Source organism: Arvicola amphibius, chromosome 7 (genome assembly GCF_903992535.2).
Source record: "Arvicola amphibius chromosome 7, mArvAmp1.2, whole genome shotgun sequence".
NCBI lineage: Eukaryota > Metazoa > Chordata > Mammalia > Rodentia > Cricetidae > Arvicola > Arvicola amphibius.
Genome location: NC_052053.1, coordinates 73007903 through 73034932, shown reverse-complemented (window position 1 = coordinate 73034932; position 27030 = coordinate 73007903). Strand labels below are relative to the sequence as shown.

Here is a 27030-nt window from a genome sequence, read left to right as displayed (position 1 = left end):
GCTTGGTACACTACCCTCTCAGTTCTTCTACAGGTCTAAAAACTGCTCTGAGAAATAAAGTTTATTTTTAAGAAATACATATAATGAGGGCTGGAGAGATGGCTCAGTGGCTAAGAGGGCTTCCTGGACAAGCATGAGGGCATGAGTTCAAATCTCCAGAGCCCACATAAAAAGATGGGTGCAGCTGAGCGCGCCTGTCACCCCAGCACCAGGGGAGGATGGGAGGACGGTTGGGTGGACTTGCTGACCATCCATCTTGCTCCAGGTTCAGTAGGAAACCCTGTCTCAAGGGAATAAGGCAGAGAGTGACAGAGCAGGACACCTGCGTCCTTCCCTGGCCTCTGCGCACATGCAAACACACACATCCAAAATTAAAATAACATGTATAACAAATCTATTACATTTGACAAAATCTCATACAACACAGAGGGCAGGTGTAAGGTCAGGTTCTCTGCACTGTGCTAGAGTCCGTAATTCTGACTTTGATGATATGCTATGTGCCCGATGATGGTGGCGCACGCCTTTAATCCCAGCACTTGGGAGGTGGAGGTAGGCAGATCTCTGTGAGTTCGAGGCCAGCTTAGGCTACAAGAACTAGTTCTAGGACATGCTCCAAAGCTACAAAGAAACCTGTCTTGACAAACACCAAAACAAAACAAAAACAAACAAACAAACAAAAAACACTATGCTTGCATGAGATGTTGACATTAACGGTTGGATGGGGCTGGGGGATGGAGGGGATCACATAGTGGTGTCACTTTTAAGAACAGGAAGGATGATTATCAATGACTTCTAATTTCCATTTACAAACATTTTCACATTTTCCAAGCTTTTCTACTGTGAGCAATGAGCTCCAGAGGGAAAGATGACCCCCATAGGTGATAAATCACAGGTGTGGGGATAGGCGAGAGCCTGAGGCCTGATAGGACCAGGTAAAGGGGGAGCTGGCGGGTCCACCCCACCTGGGAGGTTTGTCCAGCATAATGCCCTGAGCATCTGATCATCAGACCACACCACCCTGCATGCACCACTTCACAAAGAGCTCAGACATGGAGGCACGACGCTTGTCACCCCACAGCCCAGACTGTGGTCCACCTTGCCAGCAGAGGTTCCAGCAACCCTGAAGCACCTACTGGATAAGCAAGACATGTGCTCATTTTGGTGAAGAGACGGGAACTGCCCTTCACAGAGCCAAACGAAAGCAAAGCCAACAGCTGACTTACCAGCTGACTTACCAGGGGTATATGACGTACCAGGAGAAATCGGCCATATGGGTTTTAGAGTCAAGAAACTTCTGAGTTTTCTCGGGTCTTCCTGGGCTAAATAGAGATCCAGGCTAACTGACCATCACAGGGTTACCACAACCACATCACAGCAGCACAGAGGCTGTCGGTGCTGATGCAGAAAACAGCTATTGATTAAGTTTTCTCCAAAGACAGCTATGGTTTAAGAATAAGCTAAGTCGGGGTTTGAAAAAGAAGCTTAACCATGTACGGAAGTGGGATGGGTAGGGCTAGGGAAGGGACAATCATAAAGTTTCTCAGCTTTGAAGGGTTGATGGCACCACACACACATCTTATTCATGGCCCTCATCAGCCCAACAGAACAATGTGCAGAGATGGAAACTGAGGCACGCAGCTTTATGTGACTTGTCTGGGGCCACACCAGCAGACCCACAACCAGAGCTCGGGTGCGAGGGCCCTCTCTACCTGGGTAGCAGCCTCAGACTGTCAACCAAGTCCCCTCTCTCCTGGGACCTGCCCAGCAGGTCAGCACGACAAGACCAAGCCAAGAGAAGGCAGCTGAGTCACAGACCTGGGGCCTCAAGTCGGCGGTGGATCATGGGCAGCAGTTGGTCAGAATCTTGTTTCCAGCTCACTCTTCCACGCCTTGAATGACACCCACACCATGTGGCAAGACTGACTCCAGAGGTTTTGAAGCCAAGGAAGGGAACACACTGGTCTGCAGGCAATGTCAGAGCCTACAAATAAACCTCAAAGACAACAGACTCATGGTGAGTCCACAGCCTACTTGGTTAGACCTGGTCCCTAACTCCTCCAGGGCTCCAGCAGAGAACTGCGCCCTGCTCTTCCTGCAGTGAGACAGCCCTCCATCTGTCTCCCACACACAGCCAAGTGAGATGCAGCTTAGGGACTAGAGAACCAGACCACAGCAAGCGCCCGGGGCACGCAGGTCCCATCTGCCACTAATGGCCTTCACAGCAGGTGGTATGGCCACTGGAGCAAGCTTGACCCAGAATCTGCAAAGTCAGGGTATTGAGCCACTAAAGCTCTCTCTCATAGTGGGGACACTGAGGCACATGGTATGGGGACACACGATGAAGACCCACACCTGGGAACTCACCACAGCAAACAAGAGTAGCGTAGGGAGTGAGATGAAAAACATGGCCCCTCGTGTGACAAGCCCTCCTCCCAGAGGCCCTGCTTGGAAAGAAGGCCCTGGCACACCACACATGGTCCCTGCCGCCTGTGCCACTGAGGCGCAAATAGCACTGAGGAGGACAGGTTGGCAAGGCTGCCACTGGCTGCTCCTTCCACCACCCATGCTGCGGCCATCAAGACCCTGTGACTAAGGGAAGCTGTACCTTTAGCAAGGCCCAAAGCATGCTAGGTAGCCTTGGGCCTGCAGAGGGTCCCTACCCTTTTAAACCAGGGTTCTGCCTGTTCCCATAGACAAAGGTAGGGTGGGGTAATGCCAACAGTAGAGGAATAGGCAGAACAAGAACCAACATCCACTCCCCCTGCCCCACAAATTCTCCATCAGGCCTGCTACGGGCTATATGGCTTCTAGGGCTCTAAATGGGTTAAACCAATGTGGAGAAGCAATGGGTATTGAGACAACTTAACTTACACAGCCCTGCGTCAGGACAGCCGGGTTCCAGGCAGGATTCCCTGGGTGACACCCCAACTTCTCCAGGCCCCACCAGTCTCCTCCTCAAAGGCCCCAGCCACCAACCTTTGAAAATCAAGGAAGTGCCGGCAACAGTCCACAGAATCTGCTTCTGCACCCAAGGCTAACGGTCAGAACAAAGTCTCCTCCAACGCCTCAGGTGGTGCTCTTACTTGTCAATCCCTTTATTAGTTTTTAAAAGGGACGGAAATCAAGAAACTGCATACTTGCCCTCCATGACCTAGACCCTCAGAAATCTCAGCCGGGCAGTGGTAGCACAAGCCTTTAATCCCAGCACTCAGAAGGCAGAGGCAGACAGATCTCTGTGAGTTCAAGTCCAGCCTGGTCTACAAGAGCTAGTTCCAGGACAGCCAGGGCTGTTATACAGAGAAACCCTGTCTCAAGAAACCCTGTCTCGAAAAACCAATCAATCAATCAATCAACCAATAAATAAATAAATAGAAGAAAAAGAAATCTCTTAAGAGTCCACTTCACCCAGGAGTGGTGGTGCTCGCTCGCCTTTAGGCAGGAGGATCTGTGAGTTCAAGACCAGCCTGGTCTACATAGTGAGTTCCAGGACAATAAGGAGACCCTGTCTCGAAAAAGAACAAATAAACAACAGGAAAAAAAAAAAAAAACAGTACACATCAGAGACAGAACAAGGACTCAGAAGTTAAGAGCAACGACTGCTCTTCCAGAGGACCTGCGTTAGGTTCCCAGCACTCACATTGAGCTGTCAAGTGGCTCACAACTCCCTGTTAACTCCAGCTTCAAGGGATCCTACGACCTTCAAGGCTCCTACTCACACAGACACATACACATATACAAAACTAATAAAAACAAGTCTTAACGGGAAAAAATGAGTCTAACATGGGTGACAGAACTGAGTCAGGGACAGGAAGAGAGCTCCCAGCTCAACATGGCTGCACCGCCTGACAGATTCCCAGTTTGCTTGAGAAATACTGCCTTGGAGGCTCCGGAGGACAGGCTTGGGTGACTCTGGAGGCCGGACAGACACCTCCAGGCAGCCCCGCTTCTCAGAACAACAAGGTCAGAGGCAAACGGAGGCCCACAGGGCCTGAGGATCTGTATGTCTGTTCCAGCTTCCCCAGAATGACAGAGGGTCTGCTTCCAGCTCTCCCACAGGCTCATCCAAACACACAAAAGCAGGGCAGTGTAGCAGGCAGGCGGCCACTCTAGCCTGGAGTCCCTTACACTCAGCAGCCTCAAAGATCATCAGCCTCCCTCAGAGGCCCTCCCAGCTGCCTCTGCCCGCAAGGCTACATGCCGCACCCACCTTCCCAAGGCAAGACCTGCCACTGTACTCCTCTGGTTGCCTATCGGCAGTCCCTGAAGGGCAAACAGGGACAAGAGTGCCTATGCTGAACACAGGGGGAGAGGAGGGAAGAGCAGGGCAGGCAGGACAAGACAGCCTTCCTCCTGCATGAGGAGGCCAAAGAATGCACATGGCGCCTGGGTACGATCGCCCACTTACTCACGCCGTACTTTCCCCAGTTTCAGTCCTTCACAGCTGACCGGGGCCTGAGGACGTTACGTGGAAAATCCCCAAAATAATTAGCAAGTTTTAAGCTGTTCTTGGCTCTGAGCAGTGTGATGAAATCTCACGCTGCCATGCTCTCTCCTTGGATTCGAATCACACCTAGAATCCACACTGGATATAGTACCCACCATCTCGTCTCCCTCATCAGTATGATACACTCAGTTCAGTACTAGCTGAGGCTTTAGGCACCTGCTAGGGGTCCTGTAAGCCCCACAGGAGGTTGGTGTACAGGTCACCATTTGGAGTCAAAAGTGTCTATGGGATGCACATATCATTTTCTTTTTGCCCAGAGGCCAGCCCTGATGTTCCTGAGCCTGTCTTTTTCACTGAGTTAAACAACAGCCAGGGCAGGTTCTTATAACCAGAGAAAGAGAGCCTATAAACTATAAACACATTCAAAAGTTACCAGAGGCCAGGAGCACAGGAGCAAGCTCAACATCCAATAGAAAGGGCCAATAAGATGTCTCAGCAGGTAGAGTGCTTATCCTGGAAAGCCTGACGACACGAGTTCAATCCTGAAACCACGGTGGCAGAAGGAAACTCCTGAAAGTTGTCCTCAGCCTCCACAGTGTGCCACGGTATAAGCATGACAAACACACACACACACACACACACACACACACACACAAATGATGTGCACAAAAAACTAATGTTTCTTAAAAAGAAGCAGTGAATTTCCCCTGTTTTTATTCTCCCCTTGCCTTCCATGGCTGCTTGGGGGCAGTGACGGGGTATTGGCAGATGATGCTGTGGCGGGAAGGGCAGAGGAAATCAAATCCTCCATGGGTGTGGGTGCACGAGCAAATGATCCTGTGGTTGCTACTTCTGATTCTGGGTCAGACCAGGTTCCCACCTGGCTAAGCACTTGGAAAGTGACAGCCTGAGGCCAGGAAGTCAGCCGCAGCTACTGTAGGCCTGTAAAGCCCCAAAACAACAGGACTGGGGCACTGGAGGGGGGAGAGGGAGAGATACTACTGTACTACTGGTTGTCTGGACAGAGATTGTGGCTATTCTGGGAGCAGCCACCTAAGTGAGGCTCAAACCAAGAAAGGCTTGGAATTCTAGATCTTTCTCTAGTTCCTCAAGGGTCTCTGGGAATGAGAGACCTGACGCAACTACCTCAGCCCACAGATTAGTAAAGTGAGACAGGGGAAATTGGGGAGACCAAGGGAGAAATAAACCCATCATGAGAAAGAAACTCATGGGGAAACTGGGGTGAAAACAGCCTAATGCTAAAGCCCTCCTACACACGCGCACACACTTAATGATACACCCCTACATGCACACACACTCATTCACACACCACTACACATACCCCTACACACACACACTCGCACACACCCCTACACACACTCCTCACACCCCTACACACACTCACACACACCACTACACACACACCCCTACACACACCCCTATACACACATTTACTCACACACTCACCACTACACACATACACCACTACACACACATTCACTCAATGACACACCCCTACACACACACACACTCATTCACACACACATACCACGACACACACACACACACCAAAAAAGAGGCACACAAGGTCACCAGGGTAGCCTCCAAAGACAGAAGTGGTGAGGGGCATGCGTCAGTAACAGGCATACATGAGGCCTGCTGGGATGTCCAGGATGCTCAGCCGGCTCAGGACACCAGGAGGCTCCACTCTACTGCCCTTTTCCCACCCTGTGTTCTGTGGGGTTTCCTGAGTATGAGCTGATTTCTGTTTTTCCCAGGCCTTGGGCTCACTAACCCAACACCTGGGATCTTCATCTGTCCTGAGCCACAGGCCGTGATGAAAGCTGTTGGTTGCGTCCCTGGGACAAGGAAGGAGTGCACAATCTTTACAGGAGCTTGAGGTGTGTGTATGTGTGGAGGGCGTGTCCCTGAAGCCTGTCATACCCCCAACAAAGGGTCTGAGGCTGCCCCAGCTGACAAGCTACAGAGGCCACTAAGCATTTGGTCAATGCTTAGACAAGGAAGACAAGGAGCAGCAGGGTAGTCCCAAAAGTTAAGAAAGATTCCAGTATCCCTGACTACCAAAGGAGTGCCAGGAATCCAAGGACCATTGGCAACCAACAGGAGGTCAGCCTTCCCCTTCCCCACTCCCAATCCCACCCCTGCCTCTTCCTGTTCACAAAAACCAAGGGGCTCTTTTTCAGCTTCCCTCACTCTGTGGCTGGTCACAACGCCCACAACCAGGCCAGCACCCAAGAGACAAGCTCCTAACTGGTGGAAAGGGATGAGAGGGTCTGCGGATCAAAGAGTTGTCAGCTTTGGAGACTACCTACCAAGGTGAAGATACTGGTGGACGGACGGGCATCTGACCACAATCCCAGTGAGGCTCCCCTAGACTGTCTCATGAGAAATCCCCACACTTAAAGCCAGCAGCACTGGTCATTCTCAGGAAACTCTGCAGAGGGGGCCAGCTGAGCAGGCAATGCCCTCAGGGAGAAGGAGAATCATGAGGGAGGGTGTGCAGTAGAGAGTACTAGAGGCCTCCAGGACCACCAACATCAAGGAGCCATCCCCCTGCTCCCATCAGGTTCCCTCTACTTCCATAGAGCAACTATATACACAAAGTGTCCCGCTCACCCCTACAGTCTGTAGGACCCTGTGTCCAGTCTCTCTCTAGGTTACATCACTGAGATCAGATCAATGTCACCCTGAAACACACACACACACACAGTGAGAGAGAGAGAGAGAGAGAGAGAGAGAGAGAGAGAGAGAGAGAGAGAGAGAGAGAGAGAGCAGGCTCAGCAGAGCCCCAGGTGTGGTGTCTAATGGACTCATCACCAGAGACAGATAGAGAAATGGCCCACAGCTGGACCCTGGAAGCTCATTTAACCCCAAGAGGGGTATGCCCACTTGCCAGTCACAGCCTTGGCCACCACGGGTAATCAATCAACAGCAGTGAGAGCCAGCGACAGTGTGTCCAGGACAGGTCTTCGGTCTCCTCTAAAAGGGAAAACTGGGCAGGCTGCATGCCACTGGCCTGTGTCCACCCCTTACCCCGTCAGTTTACAAACCATTTTTTTATTTTCTGATACTGCACCCTTCTTGGCCTCTTTTGAGAAATAAAAAGTTGGCAGCTGGGAATCAGTTGGCTGAGTTCTGGAGGGGACCCCGGGAGCCAGGGGACCCTCTCAGTGCTTGAGCTCCCTGCAGACATCCTACACATCCTACACATGGGCAAGCCTGGCACCCACTACCACATGGTGCCTGCCCTGACCCTGGCTCAGGACACAAAGGCTTCCCACGAGCACAGAATAGAGGAGGGCCACATGTCACACATCCTGTGCCTGGCCGCCTCAAGGACCATCTAAGCCTCTATGAAAAGCGTGCAGAAGCAGAAAAGAGACATCATAGAAGGGTCTGAAGTGTACCTGAACAGTGAACAGGCTTAAGACCAGAACTCCAGGACCCAGGATGACAAGTCACTGAAGTCCCCAAGTCCAAGCTCAGATGTCCCAGTTTGTGTGGCAAGTGGGGGTCACAGAACCCAGGAAGAGCGATCTACACCAGTGCAGTCCTGCAGAGCTGTCCAGGGCAGGCTGTTCTCTATCTCCATGTAAACAGGGCTCCGAGCGCACACAGGTGCGCTGCTCACTAGATTGAAGCAGCCACCTGGGGCAATGAACTGCTCGGGGCCACAGCTGAGAGACCTTGAAGTGAAGCTGGCCAAGGTTCCGCGGGGAGTATGGGGACACAGGTCAGAGGCAGGGGCCCAAATCCACAGGATACAGGTGGCCAGGATGGTGGCCAGCCATCCCAGAATGGACAACCAGAGGCAAAAACTCAGACTGGACAGAGAGAACCGCTATTGCTGCCAGGAAGCCGGGGAAGGGGTAACTGGCACACCCTAGGTCCCAGGGGATAACTGTCAGAGGGGCATCAAACACTACAGGATGGAGGCTACTAAGTCTGAGCCACCTTTCCCAGGGTCGGCTACAGGGAGCAGCAGAAATTCCAGTCCATGGTGAGCTGAGCTTTCCCCCCACCCTAGAGAGGAGAGCAGGATAGTAGAAGGGCGGGTTTTGTTTTATTGCTTTGGACAAGGAAACACTAGCCTGTTTGCAGAAAAGGATCTGGGAGAGACCCAAAAGGAACAAAAGAAAGGAGACATTGGGGGTGGGAGGGGTGTCCCCACAGGAGGAGCTGACCTAAGGGCAGAGGAAGGGAGGCTTGCTGTGCCAGCTAAGACAGAAGGGGCTGGAAAAGACCTCCTTACTCCTGAACGTGCTCAAGCTGAGGCGGCACTCACACTGCTGAAATATGGGACACGGAAGAGGGCAGGCATACGGGGAGCTTCCCATCGTCCCACCAGCTACAGAGCGGCATTAGAGCAGCCAAGCGGCTGGAAAATGGAGCCTTGGCTCAGGCGGTGTGGCCGGAACCTGCCACAATGGGCCACTCCCAGAGAGGGCTCATTAGGGAGGCCAGCCGGTGCCGCACATGGTGACAGGCGGGTGCATTCAGGGCCCGGACACAATCAAGCCCTTGTGACGGGGAGGGGAGCAGGGTGCTCGCTGGAGCCTCTGGTTCCTAGACAAGAGCAAGCCTCCTTCTTGCCTTACAACATGGAAGCTGACGGGAAGACAGATTTGGGGAGACAAAGAAAGAGATGAATCCCCTGACAGTGAATGTTCTATTTCTGGAAATGGGTCGACTCTTCTCAATAGCTGCCATCTCGGTGCAACCGGCCCTGCCTGCATCTGTCCCCTTGAATATAGCCTAGAAGCCATTACCACTCCCTTCAGGGCAGGCCTGTCCTGAGCATTCGAGAGGCAGAGCATCTGTGCCCAGCTATAACTTAGAGATGTTTGGGGGGGGGGGGCAGTTACAAGCTGACCTATGTATAGAGTGAGAAATGGTCCTGGCTTTCAGCAGCTGCTTTCAAGCCCTCAGCTAGGCCCACCAGAACTGTGTCCTTGGGGACCCACACAGCACAGGTCAGTGAGGGGGCAGCACAAATCAGCTTGCCTCCACCTTGAACTAACACTGGCCTCTGCCCCACCCATCCCCACCCCCCATGCCCCGGCCTGGGATGCCTCACCATGTGCCAGTACCCTCCGCTGACTGACCAACAGACAGAACCCAGTTCAGTGGCCCCTGTGGGTCCTACAGAACTCTCCAGAGTCTCCCATAAGGACTGGCCCTCACTGCCCACAGGACTCAGAAGCTGCAGCAACTACCAAAGCCCGGTACCTGCTCTGAGACCAGACCCAAATAAAAGGGTCTGTTTGTGTGCTTGTTTGTTATTCAGACAGGTAAAGTGGCTGGCGCACGCCTTTAATCCCAGCAGAGGCAAGCAGATCCCTGCAAATTCAAGGTAGCCTGGTCTACATAGTAAGTTCCAGGCCAGCCAGAGCTACATAGTGCGACCCTGTCTTAAAAAAAGAAGGAAAGGAAAAAGAGGTGGGTGAGGAACCACAGACGAAAGCAAAGAGTGCAACATCACAATGAAGGTATGCTTGTACACACACAACCACCTTGGCAGGTTTCATTTTTTGGAAGTAGATAAAGACCATTTGGTGCCAAGAACAGTAAATGCAAGGGAGAAAAAGATAGGTGACCAAAGTGGCTTGGCCTCTATCCAATTTAGAATATGAGAGGGTGCTCGCCTGCCTTTCTACCTGGCCCCTCATCCCTGGCTCCAGTACTGAGTGCACACCTGTTTGTACTCCCAAGGACTAGACGGTGCCCACGGCTGCACTCTACTCTCAGGAGGGCTGCAGGCTGTGGGGAGGGGAGCAGAAGCAGGCTTCTCAGCCCCAGCAAACAAACCTGCGCCAGAATAGAAGTCAGTGTTGCCCTAAACTGGACACCTTAACGCCTTTAAGCAGAGTGCGTCAGAGAGCGGAGGTCAGAAATTCCATCAGGCCCTCAGGAGGGGTGGTGACCCAGAGTCCTCCCGGCAGCCTGAGTCCTGTCCCAAACTGAGGACCCCTAGGGCCCAGCTGTTGTAGGGGCAAATAAATCATCCACTCTTCGCATCACAGGGGCACTAATTTGTAGCCAAAACAGTTTGAGAGCCAGCCCCATGTCCTCAGTGCTAAGTCTGAGTCAAGAGGACGGGCTCCCAAATAGACAGACAGGAACGACAGGCCCAAGGGTGGGTCCCCTTCCCTCCCAGCTTCCTCCTTAGAGCCAGAGGATTCCACACAGCTTGTTCAGGGTTTCCGGCTCTTGCTGCCGAGGCATTTCCTCCACTCCAAGACGCCAGCACTCTGAGTGACATCTGCTCTAGGACAACACTGATGGACGGGGGGGACCAGGGAGGAAGGACCCAGCAGCAAGGCACAGAGTGCACCCAGCCCTGCACCCACAGTGCCAGGGAGAGGGGAAGGAGCTGAGAAGACAGTAATGCCAGCCTGACAAGCCATCTGAGACCCAGAATGAAGGGCCAGGAGGTAGGGTGCCGCCTCCAGGGTGGGGCCTGTATGTTAGTGAAGTTGGGCTACACAGCATTTCCAGAGAAGCAGCTGATGAATGGGCACCACTCCAGGTCTTCCTGCTCTCCTGCCCAGAGAGCTGGAGATCAGTGGGGACGCTAAAACTGGGCACCTGTCCCTGGGTGGCCCAGCTCCCTGTCTGTCCAGAACTATACACCTGTAGGGAGTGAGAATGTCATAGGGACCAGTTTGGGGGACAGCTTAGAGGAAGTGGTGGGGCTATCCCTGTCTTTAATATCACAAGAACAGAGGCTGGAGAGATGGCTTAGTGGTTAAGAGCACCTGTTGCTCTTGCAGGGGACTCTGGTTTGGTTCCCAGCACCCGCACGGTGGCTTACGACCAACTCTAACTTCAGTTCCGGGGTCCGACACACTTTTTTGACTTGCACTAACACACAGCACACATGTGGTACACTTACACACTATGTAGGCCTGGCCGTCCTGAGCCCCCAGGGATCTGCCTGCATCAGCCTCCAGACTATTGAGATGACAGCCTTTGTCACCACATCCATTGAAAAGCTTTAAAAAAAACAATCCATCCCTTTAGGAAAGAATTTTGTTCCCGTCTCCAAGCCTTGTGACTTCCATTGGGGTCACCTTGTACCCAAGCCTCAGGAAAATGAGAACGAGCTACCTATATTTATGAAATGTGCCCTCTCCCCCCAGGACAGCCCCTGCATAGGTCACAGACCTTGATCCTAGCATAAGTTTGGTCATGCATCCTAATTATTCTGTAATGGAGACAGAGTTCCAGTTGAGATGTAGATATAGCATCTCCCACAAGTGTCTGACCCGATGTCCCTAGAGCCTAGAACCACCTAACACTACACGTCAGAGATCCAAGGAGGCAGGGGGCGGGGCTTGGAGCAGACAGCCTAAAGCAGAGGTTCTTTCCTATGGCCACTGCTAGAGTCATGGCCATCCTGGGGGTCCCGAGCTTCTTGCTCCTGCCCTTAGCCTAGCCTACAGGACACCACCAGATAGACGCTACTTAACTACTAGTCCCGGGCCAGATGACATGAATCACTGTGGAGGCACTGAGAACTTCAGAGTATAGATGCTCATTAAACTTATGCTAATGTTTCCCTTCCTGCTTAAAGGGCCAGCTATGAGGTCAGCTCCCACTCTCGGTTGCCCTCCCACCCCTCACAGCCCTTCTGTGGCACAACCCAATGCGTGGGCATCTACAAGTGCCACCAACAGGAAAGCTCGTCACCAGTGTCCAGGTAGGTGATCACACACCTCCCCTAACAGAGGGCTCCTCGCTCTAGAGGCCACAGGACGTATTCATTTTCCTGATTGACCTGGGAATCACCAGAACTTTAGGGCTTCACCTGCAGGGCTGCAAACAGCACCAGGCCCAGCCCCTCTGAGGTGATTTTTCCCATGATGCTCTAGTTGCCACCTTCAGAACTTAGCCATTCTGCTCCTTCTTGACTATAAGCCATTTTTCTTCTGTTCCACTGGATAAGAGCTTCCTGCCTCTGAGACAGGACTGGCCAACAGGATTGGCCACAGAGGCTCCACTCACAAGCATGGGTTAAGGAGTTCCCTACACACACCCCCAAGTAGCACTTCCTTGCATGAGAATGGGATCCAAACAAAAACAGAAGCCAAAGACTCCCCCTTTAAAGGCCCAGTTATAGGAAACTGAGACAGAGAGAGTCAGTAAGTTATCAAGGTCTCCGATCAGGCGGGACAGAGCTCATTCCGCTCTCTTAACCCTGGAGCTGGAGCCCTAGGCAGCAGGTAGCACAGCCATGCCTTAAGGTCGGCACTGGGAGTTCCAGCTCAGAAAAGGTCCTTTCAAGGCTGCCGCACAAAGACACTTTCCCTCCTCTCAAAGGTCAGTCATGTTTCCCATTCTGCAGATGAATGATTCGGGGATTTGCCTAAGGGTTTCAAGGAACTGTATAAATGACTGCCACCACAGGCAAGGTGTATGCAAAACAGAAAGCAGGTATATGAACCTGGGCAGAGGCACACGCCTTTAATCCCAGCATTTGGGAGGTAGAGGCAGGCAGAGCTCTTGAGTTCCAAGAAAGCCAGCGCTATACAGAGAAACCCTGTCTTGGAAAAAAGAAAAGAAAGCAGGTATGTGTAGGAGCTGGCTTCCTCAAAAAATACTCTGGTCATGGAGCAATAGTCCACAAAGTTCATGTCCCAGGAGCTCAGAGACCTAACTCGGGCCATCGCTGTGGTGGGCTAACCTCTGCCATGGGAGCCGGACTGATGTAGGAAGTGAGAAGGACAGAGGAAGATAGATGGAGGAAAACCATGCAGAGGAGCCTTCTCTCCAAAAGGGAGGGCAGAAAGCACCCGGAGAACTGATCCTTTACTGCATGTGCCCTCCCGCAACATGGAGCTCACACATGGGCTACACCAGCTAACACAGAAGACCCGGGACTCACTCCAGCCGCCCTGAGGAAACCAAAGCAACAACGCCCAACACCTCTTCAGGCCTCAGTTTGCCAAAAAAGCCTCCTGGAAGCACATGGTAGCTCTCAACAACTAGTGAGTTCTTCTTTGTGGTACATGTGACCTGCTGAGTGGGTCACCTGCTTGTGAACGCCTGGGACCCTGAGGGCCTAGCACCCAAACCCATGGACAATCAACCTCACAAACCCCTCCACCAGAGTCAGGCTGGGAGAAAAGAGAAAGCTTGCATAACCCGCCCATTATCGCCTCTGACCTTCGCTCCGGGCTGGCAGGCTCATTAGTAGAGCCCAGAGGCCTCCCGGAAAAAAAGACCTATTCACCACCAGCTTGCTCTGTCTTTTTTTAAAGGCCCAGACCACCCCCTACTCCACCCTCCCAAAACCAACAAAAGCACAAATGGAAGAACAAACCCTGCTCACTTTGAGGGATTCAGAATTTTAACCCAAACATGAAAAGATAAATGGCAGTCACTCACTCACAGGTTTGCTGGGGGTTCTGAGTTAGCTGCAGGGGAGCAGGGCTTGGGAAGTGGGGTGGGGGAAGGGCATGCCCAAGGGCAAGGAATGGGCAGTTAGGCTAGAAGGATGTGAGGGGACTAGGAGAGGGAAACTGACTGAAAAGGCTCTTTCCTGCGCGCGCGCGCGCGCGCGTGTGTGTGTGTGTGTGTGTGTGGTGGTGGTGGTGGTGGTATTACTGCTGTTGTCCTCATGTTGAGCAATTGCTCTACCCCTGAGCTATACTCCCAGAGGGAAAATGTCTGAAACCACCTCACTTGGGGAAAGAAAAGGGGGCTGAATTTCTGACGTTTAAATCGTCTCATCTACAGGACAAGATTAGAATGCAAGCAAGGCACCCTACACCTGACTTCAGCCAGACAGGAACCAGCCTCTCTAAAGCAGCCTAGCGCCCGACTGCCCAGTGCCTGCCCAGCGTCCGCCAGTGCCTGCCTGAGAGATCTATTTGCATATGCATTCAGAGACTGGCCAAGCCCACCTCAGCCAGAACTGCCTTGAATACAGATGATCACCTCCACCACTGGAAGCCTTCCAGGACACCCTACAGGGCTGCAGGCACAGCAATACTGGTCCCTCAGAGAAGACTGCAGGGCCTCGGTTCCCCAGCTCAGCAGCAGGTGCAGTTTACACACCACACACGGAGCTCAGAGGCGAATAAGCCCACAAGCAGTCTCAAAGGCAAGCAGAGTTTGGAAGAGACGCCAAACTGTGCTGGCAAGACTTCCACGGTGGGATTCCTCCAACCACTGCTGGGACCACTGTGGGCAGGTGTCAACCTCACTGGCTTTCATGAAGTCAAGGGTTCTGTGGGCTTCTCTAACCTTCTAGAAGGACAGAGAGGCAAAATTAACCAAGTTGCCCAAGATACACAAGGGAGTCAAGATGTCTAGACCCTGTGGATAACTGGGTTATCAATGAGCCACTCTGTGGTCACTGATAAGGAAGTAACACTTCCCAGCATGGGAGAGAAGAGGCACAGCCAGGTCAGGAATCCCAAACAGGGAGGCATCCCTGTTATCTAACTAACAGGAAAGCAAAAATGACAGCCACAAGGGCCTCAAGTCATTCTTGGCAGAAACTTCAATGGCCCTGGTAGAGATCCCAGCAAGGCAGGGCTGGGGTCCTCTCTGTGTGCCACCCCACATATCTGTTAAACAGGGCTGATGCCAGCTGCCCTGGGTTCCTGTGACTGCATGTCAAGATCGGGCACTAAGCCCAGTGTGACTCTACTCTGGCCACCACCTGAACTCTCTCTCTCTCAGCTCAGTCCCACTCTTCAAAGCTAATGCAAGGCTTCAGGTCCCAGCACAGAATAGCCCAGCTTTCCTTGTTTCCTGGAATTCTGTGCACATTAGAGGGAGGATATCTCATGGCCACCCACTGACTTCAAGAGACAAACCGGAAAAGAACAATCCGGTGTGTGACTGAAATTTGTAACAACAATGCTGAGTTTTCACAAAGCTTGGCTTCTACAGAAACGTGCAGCAGTTTTGTTGCAAGGAGACTGGGGGGCAGGGAGGATGAGGTCTGTAGGAAACTGGACACTTCAGCCCCTACCCATCCCCAGTGGGGTGGAAAACCTGCAGGCTGGCCAGGTCCTTCGGTGTGGCTGCATTATTCACTACTGCAACTGGAACTCTGGGCCAGCCCCACATCTCCTAGATCATCTGCAAAGAGGTGGAGACACAAGCAAGGCAGTGTCCTGCGGAGAATCGCTCTGGTCAAGTGTTACTGCTCGATTTCCCTAGCTGCAAAGACTCCCCACCTTTATGATGCACTTGGGAAAATCAAGACCCAGAAGACTGGCCCTCCTAGAGTCCCTAGAAAGGGGGAAACGAAAGAGATACAAGCACTGTAGAGGGGCGGGCATCTCCAACAAATTAAGCTGGAACTCTGCAGATGGAGTTGACAGAGTAGCTGTAGGTGAGGATGAAGTGTTACAAAAAGAAACCGGAGTTGCAGGGGTAGATTGCTAATCAGTAACAAAGTATCCATCTAGACCCAATCCTTTCCTGAACTCAAATGTTCTAGATAGTAAATAAGGAGGAAACCCTGTCCTGCACCAGAAATGCAACTGCGACCTGTCCCCACCCAAATATGCCTGCAGAGGGCTTGGCCAGGAAACTAAGAAAAAGCTTGGTCTGCTCAGCTCTAGCTGTCAGTTTGGGGGGGAAAAGTTCGTCGAAGCTTTGATAGTGCCTGGACAGAGAGAGGCTTTGAGAACAGAAAGGGCGGGTTATTCTCCACCACCAGGCAAACAGTTCAGACAGAAGCAGGTGTCACCAACACGGGGAACTAAGCTTTCAAACACTGTGGGGAAACAGGGAAGGGCAGTATCTGGCAGTCAGGAGAGGAGGGAAGCTTCAGGGTAGGGATGGCTAGGACACAGGCACCGGCAGAGCTGAGCTCCCCCCACACTCCAGCCACATATGACCCGGGCACTTCCTGTAAGACGATCAAGCTTATAAATCTCTTCAGGGGCATTATCTATCTCCACCTCACACCCACCCCGGTGAGGCAGGAATCAGTCTCTCCGGCTTAGAAGAAGGGAAGTAAGGAAACTGAGGCACACAGAGAAGTCGATCCACTCCACCTATATCCCCTGGGGAACATTGTAGAGACCAAGTTGAAAAAGGTGTCCCAACCAGTAGTGCAGGATTTATGGGAAGCCAGGAAGCCTCCTCTAAGCCCAGGGAGCTCTGGCCCAGCTGCCTCAAGGTCTTACCACCAGTGCCAGAGGGCCGGGCCAGCCCAGTCCAGGATGAGATAGGACTACAAGGAAGCAGGGGAGGAAACTGGGCTGGAAGAAAGCACACACCTACAGTGCAGCTGTGGGCGCTGACTGGGTTTGAGGAACATCTGTGGTTCCAAGCAGAAGGGAAAATTCACTTGCTTCAGCTCAGGAGTCTTTCATATCCAAGAAAAACTTCCCTCTGCCCACAAGCGTTTTCAGGGTGGGATGAGAGGCACCCTTAGACAGAACAGGAGTGCCAGACACTAATACAAAAAGCTGTAGATAAGAAACTTTTCTGCGGTATCAGCTAGACAGGGGCACCACCACGCCGGAAGGGTCTGGAGGCGGGTCCCCACAATCCCGAACCTGTGAGGTGTTCAGGAACTATCGTTTCACAATACCCCTAGGCTTCCGGGCGCGGTGCTTACCGTGCAGGCCGTTAGGGATGCTTCGGTGGTGCGGCGGCGCCGACAGGTCATCCAGAGACCGGCGCGTGGCTCCGGCCTTGCCGTCTGGACCCTTGTGCGGCCCGGGGGGCAGCAGTGCGGGTGGGACGTGATGGTGGTGGTCCGGGCTGCCGCCGCTGCCCGCACTGGACGTACTGCTGCCGTCGCCAACGTCGCGGGTCCCTGAGCCCGCCGCGCTGCCCGCCAACGGCCCGCTCAGGCTAGCCTGGCTGTCTATGGAGCTGCGGGAACCCGCGCCGCCGCCGCCGCCGCCAGCGCCCCCCGCCGCCGCCAGAGCCGCGCGCTCCTCGTCCAGCAACAGCACCAGCTCCTTCAGCTCCAGGTTCTCGCGAAGCAGGGCCTCCTGGCGCGCCTCGAGCTCCCGCAGCTTCTGCTGCGAGCGGGCCACCTCGTGCCACACAGCGCCGGCCGCGTGGCGCCCAAAGCGCTGCCACTCGCGCGCCAGCTTGCGCCCCTTCTGCCGGTCGTCGTCCAGGAAACAGCAGAGCTCGCGCAGCTCCTGATTGTCGTCCTGCAGCCGCTGGTTCACGTCCTTGAGACCGCGGATCTCCAGCAGGTGCTGCTGCAGCCGCCGGTTCACGTCGCGCATCAGGCCGCCGTGCTCCAGCATGAGGCCCACCTTCTCGCCCTCGGCGCGCCGCAGCCGCCGCGCCAGCTCCTCCTTGCTCCAGCGCAGCAGTTCTTCGTCCGGCACCTGGCTCAGCTCCTCCGACGCCGCCGCTGCAGCCGCCGCCGCCACCGCCGCCGGGGGCTTCGCCATGGCGGGGCCGTCACCGCGACATCGCCCTCGCCCGCGCCGGGCCGGCGCTCTCAGCGCCGGGGCTTCTCTGGGCCCGGCCACGCGCGCGCGGGGGGCGGCCGGGGACGCGTGCGGCCCGCCCCGCGCCGCCTCGCGCTCCCTCCCGCAGCCCCCGCTCGGGTCACCCGGGAGCCCGCGCGTGCCTCAGGGCTCGGGAACGGGGAGGGTGGCTGCGTCGGCGGCCGCGGTGCCCGGGCTCTCCCGGCTCGGGCGCAGCAGGCGGAGGCCCGCCCCCGGCCCCGCTCCCAAAGCCCCAGCCGCCCCGCCCACCTCGGGCGGAGAGGGGGCGGGGCACCGCAATCGGACCCCGCCTCCGAGAGGGAGGTGAGCAGTGGCACAGCCGGCCCCCGAGGTTCCCCTACGCGGTGCGACGGCCCGCCGGGCGCCCTGCCAGAGGCGCGTTCGAGCCGTGGTCCCGCCCTCCCACCGGTTTGATTGGACCGGTCCGGGGGTGTGCGTGAGGGGCGGGGCGCGCGCGGGGGATGTCGCAAAGATGGTTTCGTCCAACCGTGAGGCCAAGCCCCCTCCTCACCCCCCCACCCCGTTCAAGTTTCTGCGCCCGGAGGACGCGGCCTGGGCCAATCCCAGGACTACAAGGCGGTTTTAAAATGCAGGTAGGGCTGGGGGGTGGCGGGGACCGGTGGGAAAGGTAGGGCAGGGCTTTCCTTAAAGGAGACGCGCGAAAATGAGCGTCCCCCACCCCATCAGACCCGCATCCCCGACCCTCCTTTTCTCATTCTTAATAAACAAATGCCCACCGGGTGGGCGCAGCTCCCTTCCTTTTTCCCGGGAGCACCAGAGTTCGGTATAGTCCGAGAGAGGAGGAACAATAGGACCCTGATGTAGGGGGTCGGACAGAGCTGCTCTTTGTCCCTTTCAGGGCCACCGACCTCCTCCGCCCCAATCTCCACCTGGGTTCCCCTACCTAAACTCTCAGCAGGACTGTCTTTCCGCTCCTAGCTTAAGGACTGTAGAGCCTTGCCAGTCTTTTCTCAGGGCCATATCTCTCCCCTCTTCCCCAGGCCTGTTGAGGCAAGAGGGCCGGGGACCTGCCCATTTCCTGGAGCGGCTTTCAGAGCCCTGCCCCTTCTCACACTCAACCCCTAAATCCCTGGGATTGGAGGAACGTCTTTGGTTCGCTAGGTGGAAACCCTTGTGAAAACCGAGGGAAGGTCTTCCACCCCGGCCATAAAGCTGGGGTCCAGAAGCGCACAGCAACCGGAGAACCTTCCCCCGCCCCGCATCATTGCAGAGATTCAGATCTTCCTACAGCTTGTAAGTCCTGTCCCCAGAGCGCATTTACGGCGCTTCTGCAGTCGGCAGACCGAGGCAAGGGTGCGTTTCCCCTGGTCCTGCCAGGAGATAACCCACTCCGGGCGCACGCACACCGGGGTAAACTACCCAGGGCCTGGAGCGCGTGCCCGCGCAGCAGCTGACGTCCCCTTTTACAGTTACTCAGCCGTTTACTGAACCACTGCGTGTATCCTCTCACACCTTCCCCAGCGTGGGAGAATTCTACCCGAACAAGACTACAGAGACCACTGCCCTCTGAGGGTACTTAGCATTCTTGGGAGAAGGGATTGTAGAACATGAGAAGATACTGTGAGGCTGTCCGCAGCGCAATGCAGGGAAATCAGTTCCCATAGTCTCTGGGAGGGACTAGGCTGTGGGAGCTCGGATCTGAGCCTGAGCAACAAGGACAAAGGTAAGGGGCGTAGGCTGTGCAGGTGGAGGGAACAGCTAGTGGAGTGGCCTTAGGGGTTGGCCTGTTAGCGGACGGTTCAAAAGAGAGGAGGGACCCGCGAGATGACTCAGTAGGTAAAAGAACCTGATGCCCAGTCTGACAACCTGAATTGACTCCCAGGACCCACGTGATGGCAGGAAAGACCCTACCTACTCCCTCAAGTTGTCCTCTGACCCCCATATGTGGACCAGAGCATGCATAAACCCTCACACACAAATAAATAAATGTAATAGTATTTGAAGAGAGAGAGAGGAGAGAGAGAGAAAGAGAGAGAGAGAGAGACAGACAGACAGACAGACAGAGAGAGAGAGAGAGAGAGAGAGAGAGAGAGAGAGAGAGAGAGAGAGAGAGAGAGAGAGTGCGTGCCATGGGTGGTGCAGGTCACCAATCCTAGAACTTGAAGGCTGGGGGAATCTCTGGGAATTCCAGGCAAGTCTGGGCTACAGAGTGAGATTCTATCTCAATAAAAGAAAATGGACCAAACATGAGGTCTGAGGTCAAAGGGCAGGCCCAGGTGTGACCCGAAGCAAGAGAGCTGTCTTGACTGTCTTGGATCACCTTAAGAGACTGTGGCTCTTGTGTCAGGGTTGGGGACCACACAGGTTGGGCTAGATTCAGTCCTCTTACACACACACACACACACACACACACACACACACACACACGGCACTTGGAGATGAGCTGGAGAAAGGGATGGGGAGACGAGGAGCCCCAGGGGTGCTGAGGCCAGCCCCACACACTCAGTATGGGTGAGTCAGCTGAGTGTTCTGCACGTCCAGCCCAGTACAGTTTGGCGTTAGAAAGGAAGGGACTTAAAACATTAAAACAGCTTGTGCCTGGGGAAGCTGCAGATCTGTAGCAAGATTTAGTAGGCTCCCTGGAGGCTCCCCACAGAGCAAAGACTATGTTGGAGAGTTGCTCCAGGGAGAAAGTGGGGGGAATGAGCAGAGCACACACCCAGGGGGACACTTCTGCTCACCAGGGAAATTGCTGAGACAATTCAATTTGTCCTGGGCTTTGTGGAAGCCATTTGTCTCCTTGTGGTGTTCCTATGTTCTTCTGTCTTCTGTTTCTCCAGGGTGACAGTTTCAGCTGAGAAAAACAAAACCTTTATCCAAGCAGTGGTTCAGATCATCTACACCCTACTGGCTGGGAAGCCTTCCTCCAGGACCTCAACAACCTCCCTAGAGAGCTTGGGGAAGGCTCTAGCATTGGTGTTGCTGGGTGGTTCCAAAGAGACTTGCTGTTCCCCTTTGCTCCACATGGTTGGTAAGAGGATCCTAGGACTGAACTAGCATCCCAAAGCAAGAAGAGCTCTCCAGGACAAATGCGCTGTGTCCCCTAGAACACTCAGAATCCAGTATAGCCACATAGCAAGTTTGAGGCCAACCAGGGCTACACAATGAGATCCTGTCAGTCCCACGCACACTGCTAGTATAAGGGGCTCTTATTCCTCACCGGGCCTACAGCTCTAAGCTCAGACTCCAGCTCTGACAGCCCTAGCTCTTTGCTAAGCAAATGACTGACTCTTCAGTGCATGTACCATTGAGTTTGTGGCCCTTGTTTTAAAGGGGGGAAGTGAGTCCCAGAAAGGAAACACTTTGCCCAGGGTCATTTTCATTCATTGGTTTACCAGACATATGCATGTGCTCCAGTACATAAGTACCACCAACGAGCGAAGCAGAAACACCACTCATAGCTTCCTGGGCCCTGAGAAAAGCTTTCCTGGGGAAGCTGAACCCTGAAAGCTGAGGGGCGATTGGCAGAGATGGGAGGGGCCACATCAAGTGGATGAAGGAGCAGAAGCAGAGGCCAGGGTGAATCACAGAAGAGAAGTTTAAAAGGTAGAGGCACGTGCCAGGGTGTGGAGCGGGGGAAGGAGGCACAGGCAGTGGAGCTAAGTGGAGGAGATGGTGAGTTTGTTAGCACCATCCTTTCCTGGGGGCTCTGAGAAGCAACCATAGCAGCAATAATAACCAGCAGGAATAGCTGCATAGATTACCTGCCCCTTCAGTAAGCCAACACTGTAGGTATTCTAGTACTAACCAACCAAGCCAATGGGAAGGAGGTACAGGAGGGAGTGGCTGGAATCTCAGGTGGGGTGGGGTAGCTAATTACCCTCCCTACCCCTCCTCCTCTGAGGGAATGTCAACTGGCCCCGCCTGAAGTATCATAGCAGTGGCTGTCAGGCTCAGAGGGCAGTGTCCCACAGCAGAGTTTGTTTGGGTGTTAAGTTCTAGGCTCCAAATGCACCCTTTGAGTCCTGCTATGTATATCTCTGTGACAGCTGGCAGCTGCTCCTACCACCCAGTCCTACAGCTTCCAGATGCTCTGCATGCCAGGCCTCGGGTGCTACCTCAAGCCCCAGCTCTACAACTAAGGGCCTCACTCATGTGCACACACACGGCAGAGGTCGGAGACCCAGCTCCTCCTGTGTCTGAATATTTCATGCAGTGAGGGTGGAATGAAAGTGGCAAAGACCTTAATTGTTAATGTGACTTCTGCTGGCTCTAGGCCCAGCCCTCCTGGCCCCTCCTGTTTGAAATAGCAACAGTGGATCACAATAACTCCTCTGGCATCCCAGGTCTTAGGCCCCACCCTGTGTGAGGCTGGGCTAGAAAGAAGTTGACCCCCTGACCATCACCCTCCTACAGAGTGGGACACTCTCAAAGCACACATGAAGACTCATGGAACCCTAGGCCAAGCATTGCTTGCCCAGCAAAGGGGGTGGGGCAGAGAGAGAGGCCAGACTAGTAAATGTTCTAGAGCCTGGACTAGAAGTTGTGTTCATGAAACTCTGAAAACCTACACAACCAGACAAAGATGCAATGGCCAACACTAGTCCATGATGTGATGAAGCCTTCCATCTTGGCATCCCAGGTGCCCAAAACCCATGTCAACAAATCAAGGTCCCAAGGCAGTAAGGTCAGATCAGCCCCAAAGGTCTCAGTCCTGAAAAGTTCATGAAATGCAGCCCCCAAACCCCTGCCCAGACCAATGCCATTTGAAAATCTGGGAATAATTCCAATCTGGAGGACTGGGATGCTCTAGGCAGATTTGTTCCCTGGCATCAGACCAAGCTGGAAGAAGACACACCTGTGTGTATGGGACAAGCCCTAAGTGTCTGGCGTTAGAGCAGCATTTTCAACCTGTAGGTCTTGACATCTTTGGATTTAAAATTTTTTTTTGGTTTTTTGTTTTGTTTTGTTTTTTAAATCCAAACTTTCACAGGGGTCACCTAAGACCATCAGAAAGCCCCTTTCCGTTAGATTCACAGGGGTAGCAAAACTGTAGTTATGAAGTAGCAATGAAAATTCTGTGACTGGGGTTATAACGTGAGGGTATGTTAAACAGCTGCTCTAGAAAACTTTGCCAAAAGGTGATCACATTACCTCAAGCGGTCCTAATACACGCCACCTAGGATGCAAATCTCTAGAAATGAGGGACTAGGGTTGGTAGTGTTGGCTGCCATCTTTTCCACAGTCCTTCGTTTGTTGCTCCATAGCCAGTGTTGTGACATGAAAAGTAATAAAACTACCTGGGACTCGTGGACACAGAATCCCAAAGAAAGAGGCCAGCACAAAAGCGAAGAGCGTCTTGGGCGCATTGCAGACCTTCAAAGCATGGGGTTGAGGAGATCCTGGAAGTGGAGCAGAGGAATGGGAAATGAGGGGAAAATATAAAGGTCAGGAGTCAGAATGAGGGCTAGAGAGATGGCTCAGAGGTTGAGACTGTTCTTCCAGAGATCCTGAGTCCAACTCCCAGCACCCACATGGTGGCTCACAACCATCTGTAATGAGATCTGGCGCCCTCTTGGGGCACTCAGGAAGACAGCGTTCTCCAGCCAGCTCCACGATCTACAAGACACCAGGCTAATGGCACCCTCAGCTGAAGGACTGGTTTCATACCCATGTCATCAGAGGTATGAGGGAGAGTAAGACATTTTCGCACATTGTTAACAATTACATCTATTGAGTATGCGTACCCATGTGGTCATCAGAGGAGCTTGCAGGAGTGGATTCTTCCACAAAGTGGGTCCACGGGATCGAATTTCGGCAGCCAGGCTTGGTAGCAAGTAACTTTACCCACTGAGCTCTCTCACACATGAGCACACACGCGCGCCAAGCTGGAGATGAGCCTCGGTTTAAGTAGAGCACTTGCCTGGCACACATACACAAAGCCCCTGGCTTCAGTCCCCAGCACCACACAACCTGGCATGGTACTGATGGTATTGTACGCTTACAATCCCAGCACTCTGGAGGCGGAGACTGCAGAATCTGAAGTTCCAGATTGTTCTGGACTACATTACATAGTTTGAGGTCAGCCTGGGGTACATGAGGACCCTGTTCCCTGTCTCAAAACAAAAAGTTATCTCCCATGCCACCTTCCTCTAAAATGAGGAACTTAGGGCCCGGTGTTATGTCTCACAGGAGATCATCAATGCAAGTTCTGGGGCAGTCTGGGCTACAGGGTAAGACTATTTCTGGAAATACATAAAATGGAAATTCAGAGTGTGGCTCAGTGGCAGAGTACACAGAGTACTTGAGTGTTTAGAAGCCCCTGGGTTTCTGGGGTTTTCCTATTAGCATGCATGTGTACAGGAATGTGGACAAATTAATCCCAAGAAATAGGTCATGCCTCCTGAGATGGTTCCCAAGGACAGGGCTTAGAAAGAAGGAACCAGGGCAGAGGAATGAATGGAATGATTGAGGTTCCAGTTAGAGGAGCCAGGGAAGAGAACACACAGATACACAGATAAGTAGACAAATTCCACTGGTTGTGGTGGTGCACATTGGAAGGATTTGCTGAAGGATGTGGAGGCAGGAGGATCACAGACAAATTGAAAGAAGTCAGACATCACCCAGGGAATAAAGACCCAGCATAGCACAGCTCAGGTGGGCACACACGTTATGTAGTGTAACACCAGTCTAACCAATAAATTGTGATGTTAGCTGCACTTGAGGGGGTGTGGAGAAGGTGGCATGGGGAACACAAAACAGAAAGGCAGCAGATGAGAAATGCTGGAGAGGCAGGAAAAGGGCAGTCAGGCCAGGTAAGGTGGTACACATCTTTAATCCCACCTCTTGGAAGAGGCAGGTGGATCTCTGAGTTCAAAGCTAACCTGGTCTACAGAGCAGCTCCAGGACAGCCAGAGCTACACAGAGAAACTCTGGCTTGGCTGGGTGGAGGACAGCTAGTTGGGAACACTCCAGTGGAAAGCACTGAAGAATCTAGGGATCAGAAAAACTGCTCTGGCCCAGAAGCAGAATACCAAGCTGAAGGGAAAGGAGGAGGGGTTTGTTTGCTTGGAACTTGTTTTGTAAACCAGGCTATCCTTAAACTCAGAGATCTGCCTGCCTGGGTCTCCAGAATGCTGGGACTAAAGATATCCACCACCACTCCAGTCTGTCTCTATAATTTCATTCTTGAAACATTGCAAGTGATTTAAAATGTATAAAGCCTGGCATTGTCTCAAGGACACTGGAAGCTGGGTGACCACAGATCAGTCAGCTGCCTTGAAAATGTGAGAAAAAGATTTCCTGCCTGAATTTGGCTCCTGGAAAGGGTCAGCCTAGGAGAAGACAGCACATAAGCATTTCCAGTGATACAAGGTCCCAGAAAAATAAAAAGCACCTCTTCCAGGAAGCTTTTGGAGTGCACACTCCTCTAGGAGTTGAAAGTCAAGGTCAGGGAGAGCCCCTTCCTGGGGCAGCAAAGGAACCCCAGAAGGTTGGAACATGGCTTAGAGGCCAGTGTGAAGAGGGGAGACAGCTCAGATTAGTGAGCGCTAGGGCAGTTGGCAGTACCATCATGGTGCTTAAATTAAAAAATAAAACCTAAATACTGTTCAAGAGTAAGTGAATGCATTTGCCTCTGAGAAGACACTGGATTGTATAAGAAACTGTCCCCATGCCAGGCGGTGGTGGCACACATCTTTAATCCCAGCACTCAGGAGGCAGAGGCAGGGGGATCTCTGTGAGTTCTAGGCAAGCCTGATATATAGAGTGAATTCTGGGACAGCCAAGGCCATTACACAGAGAAACCCTGTCTTGAAAAGCAAAAACAAGGGCTGGAGAGATGGCTCAGTGGTTAAGAGCATTGACTGTTCTTCCAGAGGACCTGAGTTCAATTCCCAGCAACCACATGGTGGCTCACAACCATCTGTAATGAGATCTGGTGCCCTCTTCTGGCCTGCAGCATACATGGAGGCAGAATGTATGTATACCTAATAAATAAATCTTAAAAAAAAAAAAAAAAAGAAAAAAAATTGTCCCCAGCCATTTCATGGCTGCCATGAATAACTTTCCTATTCATAACCCCTTGGCCAGCTGCTGACTGACTGACACTTGGAGAAAGCCTTCTGGAGAGGCATGGAGCAGGAGAGGTGAGAGGAGACAGGGTGAGGAATGCATAGAAAAGAAAGGCAGAAAAAAATACTACGTTATATACAAAGGTCCTTAATCTTTCGGAGAAGCACTAGGGAAACCAGGAATGTTAAAACACAGGGTTGTCTCTTCCCAGAGAAGGCTGGGAATGGAGGTGACTAACAGCTTGATGACCCTTGGGCTATCTGTAGAGCCAAACCAGACCTGGCTCCCCTAGGCTCCCACAGGCAGACCCGGAGGTGGCTAATAGCCTAGGTGACCTCTGCACTCCCTGTATGACAGAGACCACACCAGATCCTCTCCTGGGCCCTTAGAACACATGTCATTTATCTATAGAACCAATCTCCACGGAAGAAGAGATGTGAAGAGTTTCAGTTTATGCCTCATTATGCACACTGGGTTGTGTTACACCAGGAAACAAATTGTATGGTACTTAGAGACGCCTGAAATAAACTGCCCATGACAGACTCTGAAAGACTGACCAAGACCAGCTACTGGGCTGTGATGGATTGTCTCTTGCCTCGGATGGTTACAGTACTGGTGCTGGTGATTGCAGAGACGCCACATTTTACACACACACACACACACACACACACACACACACACACACACACACACCACGCACACGCGCGCATACACGCACACACACACGCATGTGCTGGGAATTGATCCCAAGATTTTGACCCTATGCTAGGAAGTGATCTACCACTGAGCTGTATCCTTTGCCATTTTTTAAACTGCTGTTTTGAGACAGTCTTGTTCTGTAACGCAGCCTGATCTTGTAAATCCCCTGCCTCAGCCTGCTGAGTGTTAGATCGCAATCTTGCACCAACATGCCCAGCTAAATAAGTTTTATTTTGCTTTTTTGGAGTGCTAGGGCTTAAAAGTATGGCTTTGGGCAAGTTAGGGAAGTGCTATGTCAAGCTACATCCTCAGCCTTGTATATACATAATTTAGAATGTATATTGTACATATAAATCATATGCATACATAAAACATATAACT

The 27030-nt window shown here is 52.9% G+C and overlaps 1 protein-coding gene across 1 annotated transcript in view; it reads right to left on the bottom strand.

Annotated features, from left to right (window-relative positions):
- Positions 1 to 17856, bottom strand: part of Ccdc85c (coiled-coil domain containing 85C) — a 72288-nt gene extending 54432 nt beyond the window's left edge. The window contains exon 1 of the mRNA XM_038337893.1: positions 17058 to 17856. Within this exon, the coding sequence (XP_038193821.1) occupies positions 17058 to 17856 (799 nt within the window). The remainder of the gene's footprint in view (positions 1 to 17057) is intronic.
- Positions 17857 to 27030: the final 9174 nt, after the last annotated feature.